This window comes from Phycodurus eques, chromosome 17 (genome assembly GCF_024500275.1).
Source record: "Phycodurus eques isolate BA_2022a chromosome 17, UOR_Pequ_1.1, whole genome shotgun sequence".
Taxonomy (NCBI): domain Eukaryota; kingdom Metazoa; phylum Chordata; class Actinopteri; order Syngnathiformes; family Syngnathidae; genus Phycodurus; species Phycodurus eques.
In genome coordinates, this window is record NC_084541.1 from 18,478,547 (window position 1) to 18,505,564 (window position 27,018).

General features: G+C 42.4%; 2 protein-coding genes across 7 annotated transcripts in view; both read right to left on the reverse strand.

Moving 5' to 3' along the window:
* Nucleotides 1-861: 861 nt before the first annotated feature.
* On the reverse strand, nucleotides 862-4,444 carry LOC133416136 (uncharacterized). Its single transcript, XM_061702814.1, has 2 exons — nucleotides 4,298-4,444; nucleotides 862-2,646 (listed from the first exon to the last, which is right to left on the reverse strand). Exon 2 carries the CDS (start codon nucleotides 2,630-2,632, stop codon nucleotides 1,910-1,912), a length of 723 nt encoding a protein of 240 aa, XP_061558798.1. The 5' UTR covers nucleotides 2,633-2,646; nucleotides 4,298-4,444; the 3' UTR covers nucleotides 862-1,909.
* A 1,831-nt stretch (nucleotides 4,445-6,275) lies between these two features.
* Nucleotides 6,276-27,018, reverse strand: part of ksr1a (kinase suppressor of ras 1a) — a 31,689-nt gene continuing 10,946 nt past the window's right edge. For 3 of the 6 annotated variants that reach the window (XM_061702334.1, XM_061702331.1, XM_061702330.1), the window contains 20 exons: nucleotides 21,001-21,141; nucleotides 18,119-18,266; nucleotides 17,543-18,032; nucleotides 14,691-14,872; nucleotides 14,422-14,491; nucleotides 14,227-14,310; nucleotides 14,053-14,114; nucleotides 13,864-13,973; nucleotides 13,190-13,358; nucleotides 12,856-12,897; nucleotides 12,528-12,576; nucleotides 12,181-12,244; nucleotides 11,680-11,973; nucleotides 11,289-11,485; nucleotides 10,715-10,811; nucleotides 10,399-10,532; nucleotides 9,587-9,718; nucleotides 9,360-9,495; nucleotides 8,750-8,883; nucleotides 6,280-7,390 (listed from right to left, as the gene is read on the reverse strand). In XM_061702334.1, the coding sequence (XP_061558318.1) occupies nucleotides 7,384-7,390; nucleotides 8,750-8,883; nucleotides 9,360-9,495; nucleotides 9,587-9,718; nucleotides 10,399-10,532; nucleotides 10,715-10,811; nucleotides 11,289-11,485; nucleotides 11,680-11,973; nucleotides 12,181-12,244; nucleotides 12,528-12,576; nucleotides 12,856-12,897; nucleotides 13,190-13,358; nucleotides 13,864-13,973; nucleotides 14,053-14,114; nucleotides 14,227-14,310; nucleotides 14,422-14,491; nucleotides 14,691-14,872; nucleotides 17,543-18,032; nucleotides 18,119-18,266; nucleotides 21,001-21,141 (2,742 nt within the window). In that variant the 3' untranslated portion in view covers nucleotides 6,280-7,383. Of the gene's footprint in view, nucleotides 8,884-9,359; nucleotides 9,496-9,586; nucleotides 9,719-10,398; nucleotides 10,533-10,714; nucleotides 10,812-11,288; nucleotides 11,486-11,679; nucleotides 11,974-12,180; nucleotides 12,245-12,527; nucleotides 12,577-12,855; nucleotides 12,898-13,189; nucleotides 13,359-13,863; nucleotides 13,974-14,052; nucleotides 14,115-14,226; nucleotides 14,311-14,421; nucleotides 14,492-14,690; nucleotides 14,873-17,542; nucleotides 18,071-18,118; nucleotides 18,267-21,000; nucleotides 21,142-27,018 lie in introns of those variants that run through there. The other 3 variants (XM_061702335.1, XM_061702332.1, XM_061702333.1) reach the window with 3 other exon arrangements.

Below are 27,018 nucleotides of genomic sequence, written 5' to 3' on the forward strand. Positions count from 1 at the left end.
ACACAATGCACGATGCAAGGGGCCTGGCTCCTCCGAAAGAAAGCTCCTCAGTAAATCTTTGGTCAACCTGGCGACTTTCACACTTTATTTCCGCATTTACCAGCTAATGCTCTTATAGTATTGAGATTAATTGAGTGGTCTGGTTGCCTTGAAAAGAAATGAGACTGCGATCACCTAAATCAATATCATTCCTTTGGGAAAAAAAACAAGGAGCAATCCAAATGTAAAGAAAGGCGCCTGAGATTTATTGCAGATGGTTCGCAGCCGCTGCATCATCCAGTTCGTCAGTAGCAATTCCCACAATGCTCCGCTGTCGACTGGGAGGTGTGTCTGGGGCACATACACACGCACAAATAAACATAATTAACAAATATATAAAAAGCATATTTTTAAAAAAATATATTATTTTGTTAAAAGTATGATTTTCCCCCCCCTAAAATATGCCATAGTTAAAACAATTCTCACGCGATTACAAATCTTCAATGAGAAAAATACAAATTAACTGGGGATTGTCACATTTTTAAAATAACGTTACTTTTCCCTCAAATGTTCCGTTCTTCACATAATATTATGGCATTCCCCCCCCCCCATGACATTCCAATTTAGATTATTTTTCTCTTTTTCATTTCAGTGTGGAATTAAAATTCTAATTAAAATTCAATTAACATTCACATCACCGTTAATCTCACATTTTGAAATGCTTAGTTTAAAAAAAATAAAATAAAATCTCTTTGGTATGACAGGGACACACCTAGCAAACAAGGCAGACATTTCATTCCCCCTCTTTGTATATCACTTCTTTTTTTAAATTCGGTATAATAACGTTGTGTGTAATTGTGAGAGACGGACGCAGGAACAAAATTGCTGGTAATGCATTCGCGACGGCGCTTACAATCTTTATTTGCTTGCCATTTGCAGGTCATTCGTACAATAAGCATGTTTATGTCATAAACAAATTGTGCAAAGCTTTGTTATGATGCCACATTATAATTATGGCGACATATGCGCATGTTACTGTAAAGCGTGGGTTTCCGAACGTTTCCCTCTCAGGGCGGCACACAAAAAAATCGACAGCCCACATAGACATTCTTCAAATTTAATTCATCGATCACGCTAAAACCGATTTCTCAAGCAATTATGTAGCATATAGTTTTTATTTTCGATATTATAGTTGTTTTTGAAAAAACATCGCAGTATTCCGTTAAAGTGAAAGCTCTATTTTTGTTGAAATGAAACTCCTCAATTCACTTCAACATAGTTAATAGACACCAAGATGTCACAAGATGGTGCCAAAGCACTACTTTTTGTCTAAAAGAAACCCCTCAACTCATTTAAACATAGTTTCATCACACTAAGATTTCGGAGGAAGCTGCAAAAGCTCTATTATTGACCAAATGAAACTACTAAACTCACTTTAACATAGTTACTTGATGACAACATGCCACAAGATGGCGCCAAGGTACTAGATATGTCTAAATGAAACCCCTCAACTCGCTTTAGCGTAGTTCCTTGACACCAAGATGCCGCAAAATGGCGGCAAGGCACTGTTTGTCCAAATGAAACTCCTCAACTCATGTCAACATATTTCCTACCGACATGCAAAATTAATAATTTTATTGTTTTGGCCAGAGCACAAAAGCAGCAAATAGTTTTGTTTTCAGCAGACAATTCCCAAATAAAAATCAGCAAATACTTTATGTGAATCTGCAAACACTGAACGGCCAACATTTTTGGGGGGTTGCTGGAATGTTTTGGGGTGCAAAAAAAGAAAAAGAAAAAAGAAAACAAAATGAGCGCTTGGACTTTGGACTCTGCTGTAAAGTAGAAGCTGTGTAGAGCCAATGCAAATGTAAAAAAATGCAAGCGGTGAACAGGAAACATCCCTCCCATCCCACACGCGCGTAGAGCGCTAAACCAAATTTTTTGGTTCCTCCGTGGCATCAGGGGAGGGGGCAGCTGCAGCGTTGGCAGAGGGGCCATCGACATCTTTTTGCTGCGTCACAAAGGATGAATCGTCAACTGGGGTGACATCAGCAGCTTCTTGGCTTTTACAAATCTCTTCAGCCTCCTGCTTCCCTTCTCCCGTCTCTCCATTCTCACGTACCTTCTGCCCTTCCTCTTTGGGGTTGTCACTACGGTCCACTTCTTCCTGTGTTTTACTCAAGTTTGTCAGTAGCATACTAGTCTCTTGGGCTTCCGTCTCCGCGTTACCTTTGTATTTCCCGTCCGATGCGGTTGGTTTTGCAGCGTCGCCGCCCAGCATCTTGTTGCGTTTGCTCATCTGGCACACTTTGCAGATCAGCATTAAAGTGGACAGCAGCAGAATGACACAGACCAAGACCAGGCCTCCCGTTAGCATCAAGAGTTCTCTCCTGTCCAGCACGCCGACGGGTGCGGCGGCGCCGCTCGGCGTCGAGTCCGGCAAAGGGTTCCGTTTCGAGGCGCTTCTGACGGCCGACGTGAGCCGAGGGGTGGCAGCTGGAGATGTCGGAACCGGGGAAATAGCGCCGGCTGATGAAGTTTCCTCCGGTGGAGTCGCGGCCAACGCGGTCGACACAGTAGACGTGTTATTTTGAGCTCCACACAACAGGGCCCTGAGTATAATTACGGCGTACAACAGGGGACCCTTCATGCTGGCGGATGTAGCTGAAAAGAAGCCACAGAACAAGTCAGTCAGCTAAGTAGCGCCAACAAACCAAAGCGTAAGCAACTTGAGAATAAGGGGAAGTAAATAATCAAGCGAAAATATCATTAAAACAGCTCGTGATGAATACACAAGTAAAAAGACGCGCGGTGGGATAGTGGTTAGCACGGCGACCTCACAGTTCTGAGGTTGAGGGTTCGAAACTTAATTCCGGCCTCCCCGTGCACAATTTTGCATGGGCTTCCATAGATTCTCTCCAGGTACTGCAGCCTTCTTCCACCCCCCCCCCCAAAACACGATGAAGACTCTAAATTGTTGGTTAATACTCTACGTGCCCCGTTATTGGCTGGCGACCAGTGACTCACCCGTGACCCAAATGAGCGGAAGCGGTACAGAAAAGGGCCGAACGTACAATATGAACGTCGTAGGCCCGTCCGCGCGTGTCGACAACGCTGAGGAAGTGATAAATGATAAGCTACACGTCAAGCTTACTGACAAATAAGTATTAAACAAGTAGACAAATGTTACGAGAATAAGTAACAATCACCAAGTACATGTATTTCTCGGCATGGTAGTATAATCATATTGGAATACTGGAAGGCAACATTTATGTAAGTAGATCACTAAACGTGAAGACAAAACAAAGAACAAGTAACAATTCATGGAAATACTGCAATAGAAAATAAGTAACTAGGTGGGGGGGGGGGGGGGGGGGGGGAGTATAGTATATTATAGTATATTGAATTATTATGGAACTAATAAGAACGAGTTTGGTAGCAAAATTTGTAATGGTGGGCAAGTGATAAAGTATCCATTGATGTAAATGAGTGGGTACGGAAGTAGATAAATACATATTATAATATTATAATGATAATATTATATATATTATTATTAGCGAAAGATTATACCAAGGAGGATGCAAATAAGCAGACATGAAAGTCACGATAGGTATGTGTTGATCAGAAAACAAATATGTATAGAATATAAGTCAGTGAGCATGTAAGCGGTCAGTAACAATGAACTACTTTGATAGGAAGCACTGTCATATTTAATAACAAGGGTGCGAGAAATGTACTCTATGTAATAGTAATAAGCCATCTACGTCGGTAAAATACAAATATGTAAGTAAGTCAAATGTAAGTAAATACCAAAGCCTGCAATTAAATTATGAGCCACCAGGTGTAAAATAGGTAACAAAGTGAAGCATATGTACAGCATACAATTGGGTAAATAAGCATGACAAAAATGGGTAATAAGTCATAACTAGTATCGTAGACAGTGACTACATTATGAAAGAAATGATAACTTGATATAAACTAAGTAACCAAATAGGCATGTCAAGGAGGATGTATATTTGGAAATATGTATTTAATGAATGAAATTCACTTTCTATGTATTTAAGTAATTCACTAGCTTGGTAGGATGGCACAGTACGGATTAATTCACCGAGTAATAAATGTAAGCAAATTAGTAGGGATGCATGTAAAAGTCGGTTTAAAAGTACAGGTATAAAATAAGCAACATACTAACTAATAAGAATACAAAAAGTAAAGAACATTAGTTACATACATCTGAAGCTGGCTCGCTAATCGGGAAAATAACGAATAACGTTTCTGTAGGAAAAAGAAAAGAAAAAGAATCAAAGTCACTTACGCTGGAAGTGATTGATTCCAAGATGAGAAAGTCGCTTGAGGGAAAAAAAAGGGGGAGCGCCGAAGACGAGCGTGCAAAGGACTCACTCTCTGTTTCAGTCAAAAACCAAATCAATGGCGTGTAAAAGCTGTCTGGGGCTTACTTCTCCATTTGGGTTCTTGGGAGGAAAGGAAGCGCTTGGGTCGTGGCAACATGTGCTGGGTCGCGCAATGCGAGACTGGAAGATTACCCTCAGCCATGGCCCTCTTTGAAAACGTTCAGAAAACTTTGGGATTTGAACTGTGAACTCAATCAATGCAATGTGCTACAATTATAAATATGATGCACACATGCTTTTCAAATATACACCTTTTCTTTCCTTCCGCTCGTATGACTCGGGCCTCTGCTCACTAAATGTACATTTGATTTCAATGATTTTAGAGCAGCAGGGTGTTGACTAAAAGAGGTACTTCACTTTAGCCTCACTGGCATGGGCGATACAGAAAGTGTGAAAGGAAATGAGAGCCGTCACGGTCCCATAGCGTGTGATACAGAGAAGTGAGATTTTTTGGTTTATTTTTTTTTTTAATTTTCTCAAAGCAGGTGTTGACAGTAAAAATGTATTTGACTTTTGTACTTAAGTACATTCAAGTTTGTACTCCCCCCATCGACCCCACTTAAATGAGCTAAATCAGTACTTTTTTTACGTCAGTATTTTATTATTTTCCACAAAGAATCTGTCGAGCGTGCGTACTTTTTCCACCTCTGCAGTATTTGCAAGGGGAGCCTACTCAATAATTAATTGTAAGAAAATGCAAAAGGACAATTTGTGATTTGTCGTGGTCCAGTGGAGAAAGAGGACGTTTCATGCCTGCTCCCCTCCAAGGTCACGTGATCCAGTCGCGCCTTCTCCTGTGCAGAATAGATCAGTCGAGTGTGCAAAAATTCCTCCCTCCCTTCTTATCAGTCAATGTTTCTCATTTAACTGACACTCGATTGATTCCTGGCCAAAATAAATCTCGAGGCGGCAAGGTGAAACGCAAGGTGTTTTTGTTTTGTTGCTGTTGAGGCTTGCACGTTTTGTCTAAAACGAGATGACGGCCAGCAAGTACTGTAGATTAGGACACCCTGATAAATGTGCGTTTCTGAGATGTCCAATGTCCAATCGATATTTGGATGACCCAGTTGCAACCTGCCCTCTGCTGTCGGGTCTTTGTGCCACCTACGGTTGGACACTTCCTCTGCACGAAACAGCCGTGCTGTCATCTTGTATTCGCGGGTTAATTATGTTTATATGAATTTTTACAACAGTGTCAATAAACGAATACAAAAGGCGTAAATACTCGTGCCCGACTGATGTAAATTTTTGGAGGCCGATGCCGATTCCGATATTTGGCAGAATACATTTCCGATAACCGTTTAATCAGATGATTAATTAAAGAAATGTACAGTGGCCTGACCGCATGCAGCGAAAATCAGCGGATAATTGACGGCCGTCGCCGTCAGTAACTGACTGACAGTAACTGACTGCAATGGCCGTCAACTAACTGTCGGGGGGGCTAATTTAAGACCCAACATTTCTAGAATAAGCAAGGATATACCCCAAAAAGAAAAAAAAAAAAGTCTGAAACAAATCGAAAAAAAAAAATTGGAAAAGAAAAACCGATAATAGGTGAATCCGTGGGTTCTGAACCGATGCGGGGGTCCACTGTAAAAGTAATTGGCCTTATTTTGTAATGTACTAATAGAAATCTGCAAAAATTTGAAACAGGCAACTCTTAGCTGATTATTCCAAGAGGAAATTGCCCACGGATGCCACAAGATGGCAGTAAAGTACGTTGTTCCTTACGACGAGGCTGTGACCTGAGCGACTGAAGCTCCACCCGTCGTTTTGAGAAAAGGTACTTGGCCCCAAAACAATATTTTGATATCAGACTTTGCTCGTGTTCCAGTGAAAAACAGTTGCATGATGAGCCTCATTTTATTGTCTTCCATGGATGAAAACAGAACCTGCGAGTACAGAACGGTCTTCACATGCAATACAAAAATATGAATTTTTACAACATAAAAAAAAAACATGTTTTGGCCCATTTAAAAAAAAAAAAAAAAAAAAAAAAAAAAAAAAAGAAATTGTACAGCCTTTATACATGACAAAAATATAAATATATATATACACATCTGTATCGGCGGAAGCGGACCGTATTCAAAAAAATGTGATGATGCCTTTTACATAGAAAATGTTTGTACAAATATTAGAAGATCGTCAGAAATTGCTGTACATTAAATAATGCATTTACAGTACTTAACAGATTTGCAACACAAAATAAACAGAAATTAACGCAGCGTTTTCCAACACTCAGTCAAACACACACACGGAAACAATTTGTAAGTAGAACTGTTTATATATATATAAAAAAAAAAAAAAAAAAAACACAAACAAGAGGTAATGTTTACGGAAGATAGAGGACACATTTGCGCCAGGTTCCTGATGTCTTTTTGTGTTTTTTTTCTTCTTCTTTTCTTGAAATTACTCAGTCGCTTGAAATTAACTAATATTCTTATAAGGTGCACTTGACAGCTTTAAGTCCCACAGGTCGTAATCCAGCATGTATACCTTTCCCTGGGAGGGGATATGTCATTAAATGTTTGTAAAAAAAATAAAAATAAAAAAATAAAAGTGTGTGGGGAGGGTTCACCAAATTAGCACAGAATAAAAACAAGTGTAGTTTTTCTTTTCAAAACAAATGCCACAAAACACTGCAATGGTGGGTTCACCAAATTACAAAAATAAATACTGTAAATAATAATAAAAAAAAGGACCTTTTGCAAAACACATGCTATCACTGTTAAAAATGGAAACCTATTGAACTGAGAGGCTTAGAGCACATCACGCAAGCGGTCTGCCTGTCAAACCTTCGGGCAGATCGCCTCAGGATTTCTTGGGTGCATTTAATGTCCTGCAGTGTGTGTGTGTGTGTGTGTGTGTGTGTGTGTGTGTGTAAGTAGAGTGCGTTGGAGGCAATGCTTTGAACAATCCTGTGGGTGTTAAGGATTCGGGAGCATGCAAGGCAGACCCAGGCTTTGTGTTGCATTGCTTATATTTGCCGCTACAACCTGGAGGTCGACAGGAGACGAGAGAGAAAAAGAGAGAGCAAAGGAAGAGGCAATCATTAATAGACTGTTAGTCAATGTGTTATAAGGCACAGATTGGAAAGAGCAGTTTGTAAAGAGAAGCAGGCCAATATGATCACACAGATTAGGATTAGGATTCATGTCTTATTTCATCTCCAAGATATTTCATTTGTGTGGCGTTCGCTCCCCCCCCAAAAAAAGTACGTGAAGCAGAGACTGAGAAGGAAAATCTGTTTTGATATTGTGCTGTTGAATTTCATCTGCGGCAACACGTTCTCGCAAAAAAAGGAATAAAGTTAAAAAAGTACATAAAAAGTACGAAATGTTATGGAAAGCACAATTTATTAGCAACGCAGACCCAAAAGGTTAAAAAAAAAAAAAAGGTTTGTTGAAAAAAATGTGAGACTGTTGCCTGCTTAAAAAAAAAAAACAGTGCATCACTTTTTTTTGTAAAATCCTACAAAATTGTGAAAACTGTTGGTTAGGAAAATGTAATACTTTTTGCATGTGTGCAATCTAAAAAATATATACAGACGTATATATCCAAAAATGTTGTCTTTGCACTTATTACAGTACATGACATTTTGTGCAGAATCAGAAACTCCCCACCCCAATGACGTCAATTTTTGTACTCATTACAATGCATTTCCTTTCGTGCAAAGCCCTACAAAACTATTACTAAGTGTACAGATATTTTAGTATTATTTATTATTATTATTATTTTATTTTGTTTGTTTTTGGTAGTTATTACAGTGCTTTAATGTTTGTGCAATATCCTACTAAATTCTGATGAAAACAGGAAAAGCCCAGCTGATGATGTCAAGTGTACGTAAACTTCTGGTTTCAACTGTATTTTTATATTATAATAATATATATCATTCCTATTCTCAACAATTTCAAGAAAAATTCTAAAGGATACTGGTAACTCAATCCCAGTACATCAACTATACAGACGAGTGCAGGAGATTTGATATGCATGCGGCGTGAGATTATGAATAAAAAATTATTTGACACGGGATAATTTGTCACAAATTAAAAAAAAAAAAAAAAAAATGTAAATTGCTTTTTTTTTTTTTTTTGCCTCATGCCACAATATCGTAATGCCTTTGTTCTGTCATAAAATACTAATCCACCAAATAAAAATTCCTTTTAACTCAAAATGTGGCCATTGTGCAATCATGCATTTATTTTCTTGCCGGTCTCTACTTAGAGCGTCTCGTGCATCGTGCAGTACAATATAAAACAATCATTCAATTGTTAAAGCTTCTCTTTGACGTGGACGGCGAGGATATTCCCATGTCCGCAGTGTTGATCTGGCCCGCTGAATTGTGGGATACCTACTCTGCTGACTTCCAGAAGTGTCCCGGGTGAGACAGCCTGCGGTTGAGCTTGGGCAACTTCTCCAGCATGTCGGCCAGCTGGGTGAAAGGCGGCCGCTCCCGCAGGTCGTAAGCCCAGCAGGCCGACAGGATCTCCTGAGACGGAAAAGACGCGTGGGCTCAGAACAACTCCGCCTGCAACAATTAATTAGAGCCCAAAACCCGCTTGCACGTACGACGACAGGCGTGGGAAAACTACGGCCCGGGGGTTCTGTTCTTTTTTGTTTTTCTGGCCCACGAAGCATTTATGGGTCCAAGAGTCCTGTAACATTTGTTGTTCTTTCATTTAGCATTTTCTTCTACTAAAACTGCTTAACTAAAATATTTTTATTCATTGTCAAGTTAATTAATTCCAAATAAAAAAAGAAATATAAAATAAACTGAGAGCGAATTTTAAAATGAACGACAGTATTTGATTGATTTATTTTATTTTATTTTTTTAATAAACCTCATCTCCAAATGATCTGGCCCATCTGTCCATTTTAAAAACCAAATGTGGCCCTCGGGCACAAACGTTTACCCACCGCCTGTCCTAGAACGTGAAGTGATGCTCTCCGTCCACTCGGACTCACCGTGACCTCCTTCCCCAGGCTGACCTCTGACAGGATCTTTTTTATTCCTTCGCCACTGCCCACCTGCCAGATGGTCGCTTCCACTGGCTGGTTGGTGATTGGCCAGTCCCTTACTTGGAGCTCGTACCAAATGGTGCTTCAAAAAGACGGTGAGAGGAACCGATGCGTGATTACTCCGTCACGTTCGAGACACGCGGTCCGGTATAGGCGCACGGAGCGCATCTCACCCGAAGGCGTACACGTCTGCCGCAGTGGAGAAAGGAAGTCTGTCCTCGTTGTTACCCGGACTCATCTTGCGCACTATTTCCGGCGCGAGGTAACAAATCCAGCCGTGTGGAAGTTGGAGTTGGTTCTCCCGCCTGCAACAATTAATTAAGCAAAACATTGATAAGTAATAAAGACGTTAACGTACTGCAGTCAACACGGACGAGAAGCTAGGTCGTTGGAGAAAACTGTCTGCGGGACTGGAACAACAATAGAACTGGGCCGACCCCGCTCAAAACAGCACCTCGAGCCTGCAGCACACCGAGCGACTTGGCTGAACGAGACGTACTGGAACTGGACAATCATAACTAATTCGATACGGCGACTGACCCTCGCGCATCTACCAAAAAAAAAAAAATGCATCATGAGACCTTTGCAAATTTATCCAGGATTCCCGACTCATTGACCACATAAAAGCAACTTTTGGTCATCCCTTTTGGCGGCAGAAAGAACCTCCATAATGCCTCGCTTTTTAGCCACAGGTATGTAGGAAATTATAAACAGTTAAGAATTTAAAAAAAGAAAGATTGTTACAAGCTCGGCAGTGGTATGCTGGATGTTGATTGTTACCTCCAAATATGATTTGTTGTGAAAGATGTGCCATAATTCAATAACTCACTTGCAATTCACCAATTTGGAATAAACTAGTTGCAGACAGGTGCCAACTAATGAAAACGAGCTGCACAAGCCCACACACTGCGCCAACTGTTCAGCGGCGTACGCTTGCGTCGCTCGGTGTGCGGCTGGGCTTCAGCTGACCGGCGACACCGCTTACCTCCCTTCCTGAACGACACCAGAGATCCCGAAAAGCCCAAAGTCTGTAATCACGACCTTGTTGGTATCGTGAAAAACATTCTTCGACTTCAAGTCTTTGTGGACGATGCCTTTAGCGTGTAAATATCCCATTCCCTAAATTGAGAGACAGTTTATTTTCCGTATCATCGTAACACTGTTGGTTGCACGCGATCAAGAACTGGCTTGTGTAAACTACTACTCAATGTATTTCATATTTATCATGAAGACTGATGATGGTGCATATTTACTGAGCGACGACAAGGTGTTTAAATCCCAGTGACTCAACAAGTAACTACCTTGACAATCTCCTGGGCGATTTGTCGGGTCTTGTTGATGTCCAAAGTGTTTTTAGTATCCCTGACAACTGAATACAGCGTCCTCCCTTTACAGAAACTGCGAACAGAATGAAAAACATGTATACAGTTACTTATAAGTTACTTTAGTAGCACAGTATTGGTCGGATTTACACAGCATCGTTCAAGTGACACAATTTCAATATTTTTGCTCTCAACTGCCACAATCGGGACCTCGTGGCAACGTAAAGGGGGCGGGGGGGGGGGGGGGGGCGGTCGTGGAATTGTATATCTTCAAGGCCTCGTCTAAATGTGAATAAAAATCCGAAAAGTATCAGACGTGCTAACGCGACTGCAGCATCAACCCACGGATGCGATATACCCCTTCAATATGAGCTAACGATCGGTGAGGGGTATCCTATAAAAGTCCTATCGGCTTGTCGCGTTCGGGGTCGCCACGGCGCGTCCTCCTCAGCATGTTAAGCCTCTAAAAATCGTACATTCAATCCAAAATGGACGCTTGGACCCGCAGTGTAACTCCACCTTCAGTGGTGCGGTGTGACGTTCAAGTTCTCACCTGGTGATGATGGCTAAGTGGGGCGGGGCCATGCAAGCCCCCATGAAGAGCACCACATTCTCATGTCTGGTCTGCCTGTAGTTCATCACTTCCTTTTTAAAGAGCTTCAGGTGGTCCTGATTGTTGCCGTCGATCTCCAGAAGTCGGATCGCCACCTCGCCGTGCCACCGACCTTTATGAACCTTGCCCCAGCGGCCCTGGATCACCAAACATGTCCATTGGCTACATATGCACATTACATACAAACATGGCTACTATATAATGGATAGTACAAACAGTACAAAAAACATCAACCCAAGCAAGAGCACAGTAACTAATAAAGTTCTCCTTTGTACAGATGCACCTAAAAACGCCTTCAGCTTGCGTCGAGTTCTGCGAGCTGAATTCTCACCTTCCCTATGAGTTCTCCAAGGTCCAGCTGCTCGAAAGGGATGTCCCACTCCTGCAGGTAGACGCTGGTCTGGCTGGCTTTGCGGGAGATGGGGACCTTCCACTGGTTCCCCCGTGAGCAGGGCAGATCGTCCAGCTGGTCACCTTCGCACTCGCCGTCAGAGCCCACGTTCATCCGGATCTCCTCGCCGTCCTCCTCGTCCTCTCCTTCGTCGCAAATATCCTCCTCTTCGTCCTCATTGTCCTCGTCCAATTCAGGGTCTTCATCTTCGACCTCAATGTCATCATCTCCTCCCTAGAAGAAGACCGTACTTTGCTCTTTTTTGTCCTTTTTTTTTTTTTTATATATTCTACTCAGAAGCGGAGAGTTAAATCAGGTTTAACCAAACTTTGGGTCACCCATGAATAATGTGAGCTAATTTACTGATCATCAAATAATTTCTGGGCGAAGGGGCAGTTATCTTATATTATTGCATTAAAAAGTAAGTCATTTTCTTCATACCTCTTCATCTTCATCTTCAACTAGATCAGCATGTATGTCCTCTACCGATGGCTCAATCTCACAGCTGTAATTCAAGAACAAAATCCAATTCTCATAATTCTACATGAGAGATGAAAAACAACATATCGCCGTCGTCGGGCGGAAACGAAATCATCATTTTCAAGAAACCGAAAAAAAGCCATTAAATTGCATCACCAAAGACAACACCACTTTATACTCGCCAATCGTATCGATTGACTTTTAAAAAAAATATGAGCTTGACCACATTTTGACATAGCAGGTTTCGGCCCGACGCCGGCGATATGAATAGGTTTAGGAATGGAGGACGAAAAAGAATAAAATCCTACACTGTATCTTGGAGAATATCGGGATGTAAAGTAGTCGGGCTGGAGACGTCTGTGGAGAAGCAGGAAACGTATAAAAACAGTATTCAAAAACATAACATACAACGTACAAACATAAAACATATCTACATGCAGTTTCCCATTATCACCAGCAGATGGGGTGAAAACATTACAGTCTATGCACGGGATAGTGGCGCTTGCACACACGTATGACGGTGCGAAACCGCAGAGCAATGACGTGCAAGAGGGCAGGAGCAGCTGCAGGGTATCTAGGATTTGGAGCAAGAAATGATGGGGAGGTGACAATGCACTCCGACAAGTCGGGACTCACCGGGGAAGATAAACTGCTGTCTATGCTGAAAATAGCAGGCAGCTTTCAAGGGAAAGAAAAACAAAACCAAAAAAAAAAGTCGGAAAGGCCAGCGAGCATGGTAGAGGGAGAGAGACTCAGAGTTAGAGAAGGTTATTTGAAAGAAGAAACTTTAAAATGTGCAACTACTACAGATTTTTATTGTTAATTCTGAGGGGCTCTTTTTCTTATTGCTGGAGGAAAATCCAGTATGCGGAATTTATCACTATACTGTACTGTACTTCTTAATGCCCGCGTGCACTTTTGGACTTGCATTAAAAGTGCCTGCGCGTCTTCTGCCATTCTTGAGGCTCACCTGGGAAGTTGAAGCGGGTGTCCCGATGGCCTTTGGGCGAGGGGTTGGGTGGCGGCGTGGCGCTCGGGGGGTTACTCTGCTGGAAGGGTGCCGGGGAGGAGGGCGTGGACGAGGTCGTGGAGGACGGATTACTGCTGGAGTCGAGCTGGTTCAGGACGGGAGGATGATCCTGCTGACACAAGCCGCTCCGTTACAAATCAGCCTCACGTTACACTCACGGGACACTTCATTAGGTACACCTGCACAATCTAAGGCATTCTATTCCAAGAGCTGCTTGTATGCAGGCTTCTTGTCGCTAAATAGAAAAACGGTGTCACTAAATCAATACGGCTCACATTGTGAGTCAAAACCTGCGTACGTTTTATTTCATTAGATTTTGCAGGTGTGCCAATTGTTGTGTCCAATGAGGACGATAGGAATATAACAATCAGCTTAATCCAATGTTCACAAAGCAGCAGGATGTGGAGAGACATCAGATGGCAAAAATCACCTGCAGAACTCTTTGTCTTTCACACTCAAGCAAACAAAACTGGAACGGCCAGACATAGAGGAAATTTGTGCCAATGTGTTCAGAGTTTCACACATACAAACAGTTTAAATGGCAGAGAAGAAACTCTCGTCTGGCACTTCGATGTCTCACCGATCAAGAGTGAAGTGAGATCCGCGTATTTTACCTTTTTGGTAATGGCCTTTGGGAGTGTACCAAACTGCGGAGCTTCGGAAGGACGGTCCACTGGGTTGTTTATGTCGGATGGCACAGACTCTGTCCTCCGAATTTTGGCAACTAGAACGGAAAATTGACGCCCTTACTTATGCGTCTTCGTCTAGCAGCAGTCGATAAAACACAAAAAAAGTAATCTTACTTGGAAGGAAAGAAATTCTGCAGGATGGAGCTTCCTTTGTGCATTTGTTGTGGCACTTTAATCTGCGCACAAATAGGCATCAGAGCTCAAAAGCAAACCAGTTAACATATGTCATCCTGACTAAATACTCCACTCAACCATCTTTTCCTGTTCATATTAAAGTGCTCAACTCACCGACAGTGTTTGCACTTAACCCCAAACATCATGTTCTTCTGACACACCTGACATGTCTGGGAGAGCCACGACTTGGTGGAGAACCTGCACAAACATTGCACGTCGCCCTCATTCACTACTTTTCACAAATGCATCCTGTTGGGCGATGATAAATAATGAGAGATAAAACACTGTTTTATAGCAAACGAAAGGCACCTGTGTGTGACTGCAAGGCCTATGTCCCTCCGCACTGCTTGTGGAGAGCTGCGGTGAACTGGTTTGTTGTCTAGATATAAATAAGTACACAAGAAGGGAGAGGAATATTTAAGGCAGTTGAGAGATGACAATTCGTCAGTAATAAATGTATTGAAAATTCTGCTCAGTGTTGATGAAAATGACCAAAGTTGGACTTTGTAGTGGTATAAGATCATGCTAAGAGTAGGATAAGTGGCTCAAAAATGGGATCATTCCCAAGTATAACTCACTCTTAATGACACTATGTTCTTCCAACAGGGTGGGTGTACCAGGGAGCGTGTAAGGCCTCGTGGTCGCAGCCGGGGGCACCCCGGGGGTTCGTACAGGAACAGCAGGGTAGCGACAAGGCGTGTCCTCGTGTCCGTTCCCGTTGACTTGCATATTCAAAAGGATTTTGTTCTTTTTGACACATCTGGAAGCAGGGAAAAGCGAGGTTAACGAAATGGGTTACGAATCAATCAGTGAACAGCACCAAACGAAGACTCAAGCCCAGAATGTAACCTCCTTGGTAGCGGTCGTAAAAGAGGTTAGAGCAAGGTGGGGCAAAGTACGGCCCGCGGGTCTTCAATCCGGCCTGCCGAGCATTTACAGTATCAGGGCTCAAGTAATAACACAGGGAAACCTTGATAAAACAGACCCCAATATAACAGATTTCGGATAAAACAGACCGTCGGGACTGAACAATATGTCCAAAAATAGTTTCCATTTGTCACGTGAACTGCCTTTGACAAAGTCTGTTAGTTCCAGAATTGGCCGCTGTTGTTTACTGGCGCTGTGGAGCAATGCAGGCAGAGAATGGCACTGACATATTTCTGGGTCACAGATATACAATATTACTTGATTCAATTCCGAAAGAAGTTCCTCCTTTGCCTATGTTGCGGCCATGTTGAATCTGAGGCATTGAAGTGGCGGCCATGTGACGATGGTTATATCTATTGTCTTTTGCACATAGAGCAGAGTGAGAGCGTTAACGAGTGTTAAGTACAACACACGTCTTTGGAGTCTGGAACATGTTATTTTCGGTATAGTAACCGTTTTTTTTTGGGGGGGAGGGGGTTTTGTCAAGCCGTTTGCTTTTGGCAACAGATTTGGAACTAAGAAGCACACTAATTCCTCGATGTTCATTAAAGCGGCTCGCCTATGATGAGTACTGTACTGTACATCAACAATGTCACCACGGCCAAGCACACCGGTGTGGTAAGTTTGCACAAAATGTAAAACATTCAAACATTTAAGCTTTTTTTTTTTTTTTAATAACTGTTTACAATAGCTTTTTCCTGTATGTTTTAGGCCACGAAAAACCAACAACTAGAAAACAATACAACTACTGTACAGTAATATGTGTGCATATGGCCTCCCAAAAACAAGTGCTTCAATGTAACAATCGGGGGTATATATATATATATATATATATATATACACACACACGTGTGTGTATGTATGGAAATTTCTCATTTATACACTTTGTTGCAACTATTATACAAACACATTTATTTCTGCGCTTAGTTAAATAAATGGTTAAACATGCAGTGGGTCACATTGACCCATGGCTATTTTCGCTTTACTGAAGGAAAGGGTTCATCAAAATTACAATTAAAACGTATTTTAAATAAATTTGTTAGTAAAATAAACTATTTCTGACTGCATATACATTAAGCCATTTTTTATTACCTAAGGTCTCACTTTTAAAAATCCAAATGTCCCCCTTGAGCCCAAAAGTTTGCTTTCCCCTTAGGTTAAAGACAGAACGTGCACCGCATGGCTTCAAGAGTCTGAGGGAGGTTACGCAAGAAGGATTTGCCAGAGGCAGGTTTGAGGGGTTAAACAAGGCTGGCACAGGACAGGCAGGGAGACGTCCCCGGCAACCAGACCAAAATCTCAAGGACGCACGTCGACACGCACACACGTGTGAGCAACCGCAACAGGCGAAAACAGTCAAAGAAATCATGTTATATTAGAACTGAGACCCATTTCACACTGATTGCTTACAAGGTCATCAGAGTGCGTGTTGAATCAGTCAGTCGTGTTTATTGGAGCCTTGGGAGAAAAAAGTTAAGCCACCCATAACACATACAGGATATGATGGATAAACATGGCACTTGTTCGTGCATGTGCATCCCATCGAAATAGACAGACAGCAAATAAAACGGGAGACAGATTCTGCGTGTATGTGTGCATGTTTGAATTTGACTCGCCACCTCTGAGCACTAGTCCGAGGAAACACTTCCTGTTTGGACATGACTCATAATCTCTGGGAATCTGAGAGGATTAGCCCCGGCCAAACACTCAGAGTAAAGGGGGGCGGGGGGGGGGGGGGGGGGGGGGGGGTTGACAGAGAGAATACAAGTGTACTGGAAGGCAACCTTTCATGAAAACAGGACAGATGTATAAAATAGCTGGTATATATAGACACAGCGGATATAAAAAGTCTACACACCCCTGTTCAAATACTGCACTGGAGGTTTTTGTGATAAAAAAAATGAGACCAAGATAAATAACTTCAAAACCTTTTCCACCATTAATGTGACCTATAACGTGCACAAGGGAGAGAAAAAAAAAACAAAAAAACATCTTTTCAAGAGCTGAAGTAAAAAAACAAATGAGATAATGTGGCTGCAAAAGTGTGCACACCCGTTAACTAACTAGGGGTGTGGCTGTGGTCCGAATTGACAAAGCACATTCAAACTTGTGTTAATTGGGAGTCAGCGCACACCTGCCATCATTTAAAGTGCCCAAATAATGTTCTGAGGTTCTAACAGGCTTTTCCTGACATTTCTTGCAGTCATATGTTATAGCACAAGCCATGGCCTGCAGAGTTTCCACAGCATCAAAGCCACGCTGTATCAACCAGCTAGCGGTCCTGAGGGAAAATAAATTATCCAATGACGAGACATTATTCTCCAAGGGGGGCCAATCAGATTCCAGCAGGGGCCATGACTCAGGTGGCCACTCCCCTCCCTTCGCCAACGCAAACAACACAGCACTACTTCAAGTCCCATCTAGCTCGCCGCTCACACAAAATAAAAAGCACAAAGAAAATGGGAAATGCATCTGGCAATCTTCCAGTGTTCCGAATACCTACCTGTTGGTGAGTGAGTCTTCTATACGGTTGCCCAACTGCGATTCGTGACTTTTGCTGCGCGTGAGGGTGATGTTGGGGAGCAGATGCAGCACTTTGCGGGACGGAGGCGGCGGGGTGCACGGAGGCTTCAGTCGGTGACGCCGCTTTGATGGTGGCGTTACAGGTGGCGTGGACGTGTGCCCGTGGAGCCGGGCGGAGCGACCTAAGGACGCGGGGAACGCGCAGGTGAGGGGGCTTTCACCGTAGAGGTGCGGCGTCTGCGCCTCTGGCGTGGAGACTGCCGAGACCGAGCCAGAGCAGGGATGAGGAAAAGTAGCGCAGGGAGTGGAGGGCGTTGAATGGATGGTGGACGGGCGGGCTAGAGGCGAGGGACTGTGCGGCCGGAGCGGATTTCCCAGGCCGGGAAGCTGATCTGCAGTCAGCAGAGAACTACTGTCCCTCCTGGTGGGCTCAGACAACCAAGTTGTGCTGTCTTCCTTCAGTTCACCCCCTGGACCACAGACAAGAGTGGAATAATATGGTCTGCATCTATGGAGAACACATTAAAACGATGGCAGATGGTGACAAGCCACATACCGGCTTCAGTGGCGCTCTTTAGGCAGGAGAGGGCAGCACTTAGTCGGGCACATTCTTCTGAAGTGAAGCCAAGCCTTCGCATTGTGTCCCTCACCTGAGCACCTGCCATCTGCAGTAAGGCATCCAGGGAGAACTTCGCTTCCACTGCCTGGACAGAAGCAAAGTCAAGGGAAAAAGATAAGGATTCAAATAGAAAACAATAGATCACTTTGAGAAAGCGCAAACATGCAGTTTCATATTGTTCAGGGTGCCTGTGATTTGGCCAATATCGATGACTTACTAAATCAGACGAGCCTTTTTCTGCAGTCACCATTTTACTGTAAAAGATATAATAAATCCCTACATTTGTTTTTTTGCCGGGGAAGAGAGATATGACCGGATAGAATAATTTATGAATCAAAAGGAAACGAGAGCAAGCCCAGTGAGTTTGGGATGTTGTTTTTGGACATGGGAAGTGCGCAATTGCTTATCGGTCAGGTCAAAGCTGTGGTCTGACAGGGCAAACAGTGATCAGAAAGCAAGGCCAATGTCCTCCACTCACGTGTCCACTGTAAGCAAAGGGAAGCGCACAAACAGACAAAAGCACCCACAAGGAGAAGAGATTGAGGGAAAGTGGTAGACACACCCACCTTGCCAATCTTAACAACGTGTGTTATTGGTAACATCATACAAATTACACAACTGTTAGCTGCACAGCAAGGCATCGAGGTAACATATTTGCTTGAATAAAGTGTTTGGACATAATTTTCAGAGAAAAAAAACCTCTGTTTTTGTTTCTTTATTATTACCATCCATGAATAAAATGTGCAAACAACATGATACCCCTTTTGGTTGTTTTTCAGTGGGGAATGAGAAAGGTTTAGGTTTTCTTTTTAGTTTTGTGTAATGCAGTAGTTTAAATGACAAGGTTGGCTGCTTTTTTCTGTGATGTGCTTTTTTGCTACACGGGACAGTCAAGTGAGCCAGCACCAAGCTTTCCGTTTTCCCAAATACCGATACGGGGCGACATGAGATTGTGCAACTCCAATGAGTTGAGCTTTAGTTCTCCTCTGGAGAATTGCTCTCTAAGTACGATGCAGTGCAATTCTACACAGTACAAAATGTACTAAACGCACAAAATGGGAAATACATTTAGAAGCAGTCATTCATTCTGCATGTCCTGCTGTGCGGTCACTGGTTGTGGTTGTTGTGATGCCATAGGGTATTACTGTGTTTTGTGTGTCTGTATTTACATAAGTGTATGTGTGTGGACATATATCTATTTCCTTGTCGTTGTTACTGTTGTACTATGGACGGGTGGATTGTAAAACTGAATCGACCTTCTGGAACTAATAAAGTAATCTGAATCTGAATTCTAAACATTTAAATTCTAAACATTTAAACCTCTGCCAGTGCCAATGCTGTGATGATTTAACTTGTTGCTCCGTGTAAGTTATTTTAATATGTATAGTTTTCTATTTAAAGGGAAGGGCTGTGAGGATTCGTATGAAGTCAAACAGAGCACGTCTGACTTAGTGAAATTATAAAAAGGGAAAAGCACACAGGATATTAAAAATTGGTAAAACTGGAAAATTATTTTCATAAAGTAGAGCGGGGTGTATTAAAGAATAACAAGCAAGAGAAACATCCTCAATGATCATGTTACAGTGAGGTCACAACACAAAAGCAAACAAGGACAAGAAAAACAGACAGTAGCTGACAGTTTGCAGCTGCACAGGAAGGAAAGCAAGAGATGGGAAGGAAAAAAATTGCAGTGAAATATGACGAACAAATATGTTGAGGAATGACAGCTACACTGAACTTGCCAGACAGAGAGGAAAGCGAAAACCAATGATGTATTTCTTTCCGGTATGTTCTGTACTAAAAGTAGTTAGGTGCTACAAGAATTCAAGTAAAGAAGGAATTTAGCAGTACGATATCTTTCTTTTAAGAGCGACTCCCCCGACGAGAGGTCAGAATCGGCTAAATATTTATTGCTGAGCAGTCAGGGCTCTTCATTTTCGGCATCAGACAGTACGTACTGTATCTGACAGGGGTCCCGCTAATCAACACAAGCAGATACTTTTATGCAGCATTTTGGTTTATGTCCATGTTTATTTTTCCTCAGAGTGACTTTAATCGAGCAAAACACTCCTGGTTCCTCTTGGATCGTAAGCCTACTTTCTATTATAATATACTGTATTGATTATCTGAAACCTTAACTCAGTAGCAAATCTACCACCACGTAGTTTTTCTTTTCAAAATACAATGTCCATCAACGGGACTGTGGATGCGAATGAGGACTTTTGGTAACGAGCTACTATTGCCTTGCAGCAAAATACATCCTCCATACTAACGTTGTGCAATTTGGAATTTGATGCGCTACCAAGTCAACAATCAACAAGTGGTTCAACGAGAACACGATCACATTCAAAGAGCTTTTCACAATCGGAAAAAACAATGACTTCAACTATAAATCGCAGTGGACTTAATAGTATTTCAACTAAGTAACTTAACTCCTGAACTGAACTTCCAGAGCCACAACAGAATACCGAAAAGTGTCTGAACACTTTAAAACAGTGTGAATAAAACAGCATGTGCAGTGTTTGGGAGTGTGTTGCTGTGGTGGTCTCCATATTATGCAACAAGTACTGACAGCGCTGTTGTGTGATTGTGAAAACTGTGCAATCAAAACTTTTTTTTTCTTTTTTGGTACAATTTTCCACGACATTTTTTTGAGCAACCAGCCAACTTATGTGGGGAGAGAGTTTTTAATTTTTTAAAAATGGCCATAGCTTTCGCATCATAGTTTTTTGTAGTAATGTGAAGCCATCGTGAGTTGTTAAACAGATATACGGGAAACGTGACGTACACAATCTGAGCTAAAGGCCAGCGTGACTTACCTGGATGAGTTCTGGTGGTAAATTGATGGTGCGGAGCCAGTCTCGCAAGCGTGGATAGCTGTCCAGGTTGTCGGGCCTCTCGGTCTCTGGCACTTTTAGCTTGCACTGCAGCTGTTTACAGATGTATTTCACAAGCTTCACCTGCAGGAAGCAATAGAGGACATGACACATGAGGGGAGGGGCAGCCACTGAAGAAGCTGCGGTTCACTAGCAGGATATCGCCAATACGTAGTGTATTAGCTTTTCCATTCTTAACCCAACAAACCTGCTGTAACAACACAACTCGACATACCGGCGGTGTGTGTTTGACCCAGTTCCACAGTGCGCCCAATGTGCAAGACACCTTTTGAATGACTACATTCACAAGTATACAATGTAATGTGGCTAAAAAAAAAAAAAATTAAATTACAATTTCTTACAGTAAGAAAGACAATAATGCTCAGTTTTGATTGTTACTATTGGTAACAGGTACTGCAACACAAACAAACAAAAAAAACAAAAATAAATAAAAATTCATAATTTCAAAAGGTCACATTAGACAAACACCAGTATGATGCAGCGTAGTTGTAGTCAACTGGAAAATACTACCAGAATAACAAACACATTGGTACATGATTACCTCTATGACAGTGTTAATTAAAATGTAACTTGATTTACTCTACATTATCTGTACAGAAAAGTATTATAAGTATATTTCAGTGGAAAGTGACACTTGTACATGCTAAAAGAAAGAAAAACAAAAAAGGTTAAAAGCTTGCATAGTATCAGGAAAAATACAGCAAATTCCCAAAGGTAAGAAAAAACAAACAGCAAAACTTTTTGAATAATGTCTGTCATTTACTTTTTTCATAAGCGAAGCAGGAAAAAAAAAACTATTTAAATTGGAAATCAGAGGGCTGCACTTGTTGTGTGATGTAAGAGTTACACTACAGTGAGTAGATCACAACCGACACTATTCACTTTGGATAAAAGAAGTAACTATACCAAATGATCTATTTTATTCCATAAACACCATACACTGGGTTTTCAAAGTTACGGTAAAACAGACACATGGATAAATGGATATATAGTAAGTGCAGTGGTCCTATGAGTAAGCATTGTATGTATTACAATGAACACCACAGTATTGGTTTGCAGGCGGAGTTCTGTGCCGGATTGTGTGTCCCCTTATCGTGCGGTCTATCTGCATGGGTCCATTACAGCCGGCGGCACCTTTAGATGAGCCGTGCAACATCGTCTACCTCTCAACCAGCAAAACACCTCTCAAGTGCCTGAGCATTGAATAGGAGCGCACGTCTTTCTCCGCTCATTCAACGCACTTGCTGATAGGCAAAGATAAAAACCTCACACAGATGGTTGCTTTGGGAAAGAGTGGCCTTGAGATGTAAAAAGACTGCAGACTTTGTGGCAGCGCACAAAAAGCATCTTCGGTGGAGGTCAGACACATTGGGGAAAAAAAAAACAAAAAAAAACATTGTGTCAGCTGTCTGCTACAATTCAGCACAAGATTCAGTATTGAATGGAAATGTCAATGAAGCTAACTTGTAAGGGTCTACGTTTTTTTAAAATTGTATTTTACAAATTGCCTTGAATTTTGAAGAGATATTTCTAATGAATCTCAAAATATTGTATTTCAAACAGATGAGGGAAACTAGATTGAGTTTTTTTATCACCCTGCTTGAATTAGACACCTGCACAATCTAATCACATCCAATATTCTGTACAGTACTACAAGAACTCAGTATGATGCAGTGCAGTTGATTATCCTTGAAAACCACAGTCAAACATTAAATTAGAGGTGCAACAAGTCATCGATTAATCGAAATCTAAGAGATTATCAAATTAATCAACATCTATTTTGATAATCAAAATCGTTTAGAGACCTTGTTTAACTTAAAATTGTCCAAATCCTCAGAATTTCAATCTCACAAAAGTAAATATTCTCAAATTTGTGTTGTCCTCCCCGTGAAAGCAGACTGATTATCCTTGTGTTTAATCAAAGTAAGACATTTGGAAACACCTGCTTTTACTTTGGAAAACAATGATCAACATTTTTGCCTATTTTTTGACACATAACAGACCTAACCAGTAACTGAATCATAATGAATTTTTTGGGGCATTTTCAGCACTGTCAATTTGAAATGTCCTGTTCTTGAATAAAAGGATGGAAATAAAAAAAATAATAATAACTAGAGCTGCGCGCATACCCCGGCCCCATTGGGGTACTTGCAGTTTAAGGTCCTGGCAGGTTACAATTTTGTAGAACTCGGGATAATACACGTACCTGCCAAGTTTGGTAGGTGTAGGTGTGACGTACTACGAATAGATCAGCAACCTTGCGAAAAAGGGCGAATGTCCCATGTCTTGAGATGATACACACCAAGTTTGAAGTGAATCGGATGAAAGCTGTAGGAGGAGTTTGCAAAAGTATAAGCCCTGAAAAAATGCGAAGATTTTGCACCTTTTTCCTTGAAAAGGTCATAGGTCACTTCCTGTTGGAGTTACAATATCGGCCGCGCTGACTTTTTTGTGCGTCTGGGTCCTCTCTACATGCGTACCAATTTTCAGAGCCGTAGGTCATACGGATCACCGAGTTCGCCTTTCAACGAAAAATAATAGGAATACGAATCATTTCTACAAAAACAATAGGGACCTCGCAGGTCTACCTGCTCAGGCCCCAATATTTTAAACAAATTAATCAATTACAGAATAATCAACAGATGAATCAACTATTAAAATAATCGTTAGTTGTAGCCCTACATTAACTGTACTGTATATGTTTGGATACAGCTCCGCGTATGTAAAACAAATGAAGTGCATGTAAAATCTGCAGTATTTGTTTGAGGCTGAAGGGGCTATCAAGAGGGAATTGTCTCATATTCCAAATCAACAATTTGACAAAACAAACCATTTCAAGTGACTTAAGCATAGTTGCATGCATGACTAAGGGCCAACAAGTAAAAAGCATTTCCCTTAATAGGTGGAAGAAAAGGGCAGCTTCTTGCTCTTGTAATTGTGTCTCTTGTGATCTGGATGAAATACAACGTCAAGAGGAGAATCAGAATTCACTTGATGTGGCTAACGAGCTAGCCCCGTTTTGCCACCCTGTGCTCTACTGCGGCCCCGTGACGTCAGGTTACCTAGCAACCTCTCTTCTGAGTCGTCAGCAACATTTCAGTGGGATTTTCCCATGCATGTGAAACACTGAACGCTGACAAAACGCAACCCCCGCATATAAATGTCATCATGCGGCTCGGCAGAGCAACAAAACACGGTGGGCATTTTACGGAGAATTTGACTCATCCGTTATCTTGCTCAATAACAGAAGTGAGAAGTCCCCTAGTCCCTCATTAATCTCAGTGAGATGGCATTTAGGATGGGCGCACGGGCATGTCAACAAGCGCAGATAACAACAGGCCTATTTCATATTATTTTCGGTGCAGTGGAACGAAAGCAGCTACAGTACTGACGAGTGGCCTGGAGGTAGGTGGCGGCTGTGGGGAGAGAAATGGCGTCAGAGCCCACCTGCCAGCCGAGCGCCATGACACCATGGCAACGGCCTAATGCTGTGAGGGGATGACTGACAGCCGGCGTGTCAGCCAGGACAGGCGAGCAGAGCAAAGAGAGAGAGAGAGTCCATCTGACACAGCAGAGTCTGCCCAGCACGACGCGCCGCTGCTCCAATTGTTCCTGCCACATTATGGCACTTGCCAAGCGGGGGTGGGGCCCTGACACAAAACTGAGAAACAAAGTACTGTCCAAAGATGGGATATTTACACAGGATGATAAATGCATTTTCACTGTACTCCATTTCTATGAGGAGAGCACAGTTCTCATTAAAGGCCAAACAATTGATCGTTTCTTATTAATCCTAATATTGAAACACACACTTTCATTGATACCCATCTCCAGAATACAGTGAAACCTTTACAAAGTTGAACGCTCCTAAGGCACAGCCATCAAACACAAGGCCCGAAACGTTATTTTATGTGGCACACGAAAGCTTGCCTCGTGAGTAGTTATCCATCGCTAAAAATGATCATCAAATGCGCGGGCACTTATATAATCGAACGGGGCAATGAAGTGTAACTGCCTCGCACTCCAACCACACGCCTGGTCCGTAAACAAATGCAGTGCAGCGGTGCACGGCGAGCGACATGCATTTGCCAGAACGTCAAACCTGTTAACTGATTTGAAATGGCATCATGCGAATGTGAAAAAAAATCAGCGTGCCATGAACAAAAATAGCACAATGAAAACGCTAAATCCAGCAGCATTTCAGATGCCACTGAAGCAATAACAAATGCCATTATTAGTGTGGTCATACTGTAACAATAATTCACACTGTTCAAAGTGGTGTTGCGGTTCTTTTGTTTGCATCCTGGCGGCACGGTGGGCGACTGGTTAGAGCGTCAGCCTCACAGGTCTGAGGACCCGGGTTCAATCCCCGTCCCCGCCTGTGTGGAGTTTGCATGTTCTCCCCGTGCCCGCGTGGGTTTTCTCCGGGCACTCCGGTTTCCTCCCACATCCCAAAAACATGCATTCATTGGAGACTCTAAATTGCCCGTAGGCATGACTGTGAGTGCGAATGGTTGTCTGTTTCGATGTGCCCTGCGATTGGCTGGCAACCAGTTCAGGGCGTACCCCGCCTCCTGCCCGATGACAGCTGGGAAAGGCTCCAGCACGCCCGCGACCCTAGTGAGAAGAAGCGGCTCAGAAAATGGATGGATGGATGTTTGCATCCTTCATTTCCTGAAAAAAAATACAAACTATTGATGTTGCACTTTCCCAAAAATAAAAGATTTTAATTATTAGTTTTAATTTGAAATGTCATCAAATGTGTTGACACAAAACATTTGTTTTGAATTTTGTTCCCTTACTGTGCCCAATTTTATTGAGTTTTTGTTTGCTCACTCACGACCCGGAACATGGCAAGCAGTATTGAAAATTGAAAAATGGACGTCATTGACTAACATCGGCAACCCTATAAAACTTGCGTTGCATGCGTTTGTACATTTTAAATGATCCTTATTGTTGTCATTTGATTGAATCCTTTTCATTTCTAGCGGCAGCAATGTGTCAGTCTTCAAGGGAGCAGGAACAGACTTTACAGTAATCCTAATACTGTACTGCTTTCCAGGACAGATGGCACATTTTAGGAGCAAATAACGATGCACAGTTTGGAGCCGAGCTCAGAAAATGCGTCAGGAGATAAAAATAGTGCAGGCAGGGAGGCCGAGATAGGCAGTAGCCAGGTCACATGACCTTTAAGGGGCACGTATATGCTTGATAGTTTCGGACAATGGGCTGCTTGCCGCCCCTCCTCCTCCATCATTGTTGTCTCCTGCGCTTGCTGAGCTCCTAAACTGTGTGTGTGTGTGTTTGTGTGTGGGTGGGGTCCTTGTTTACGCATGCACATCTGAGCCAACACGCCAGCAGTCACCGTTAGACAAAGTGAACAGTGCATTATAGCAGGTATGCTTATTTTAATGAACAAACATTTGAGGATAGATGGCCTTTTAACAGGGCAACTAGAAGTTGGAGCAAAGAAATACGACCACCTCCTCCTTCCTACCGCAGAACTACAAGATGCAACTAATCCTGGGTGGGTTCAGGAATAGATCAAGGCCTGCCTACACGGTTCCACAACCCGTTTCCAATCTTTTACAGGTTCACATCACACGCTGCGGCTCAAAACGGAAATAGAGACAGGGTCACTGTTGCTCCAATCGCTAACGTCGCGCTTCCTCCGTCCTCGCATGCGAGCCACATTCTCTATTGTTTTCTCCTCAACCACACACACACACACACACACACACACACACACACACACACACAGCAATTGTCATGTCATAAGCAGCGGCGCTGTCGATTGGCCTTGATTCTACCCTCCCCTTTCCTCTCTGCTCTGCCAGCCTCTTTGCGCGTCATTTGATTTTCTTATTTAACAACCTACCCAGAAAATGCGTAGGAAGAGAAGATGTCTAAATATAGATGCAGCCAAAACAGCTCACGCTA

Bases quoted from the DNA above. Each gene is read 5' to 3' on its own strand.
- LOC133416136 (XM_061702814.1), bottom strand. From the start codon at position 2,632: ATGAAGGGTCCCCTGTTGTACGCCGTAATTATACTCAGGGCCCTGTTG.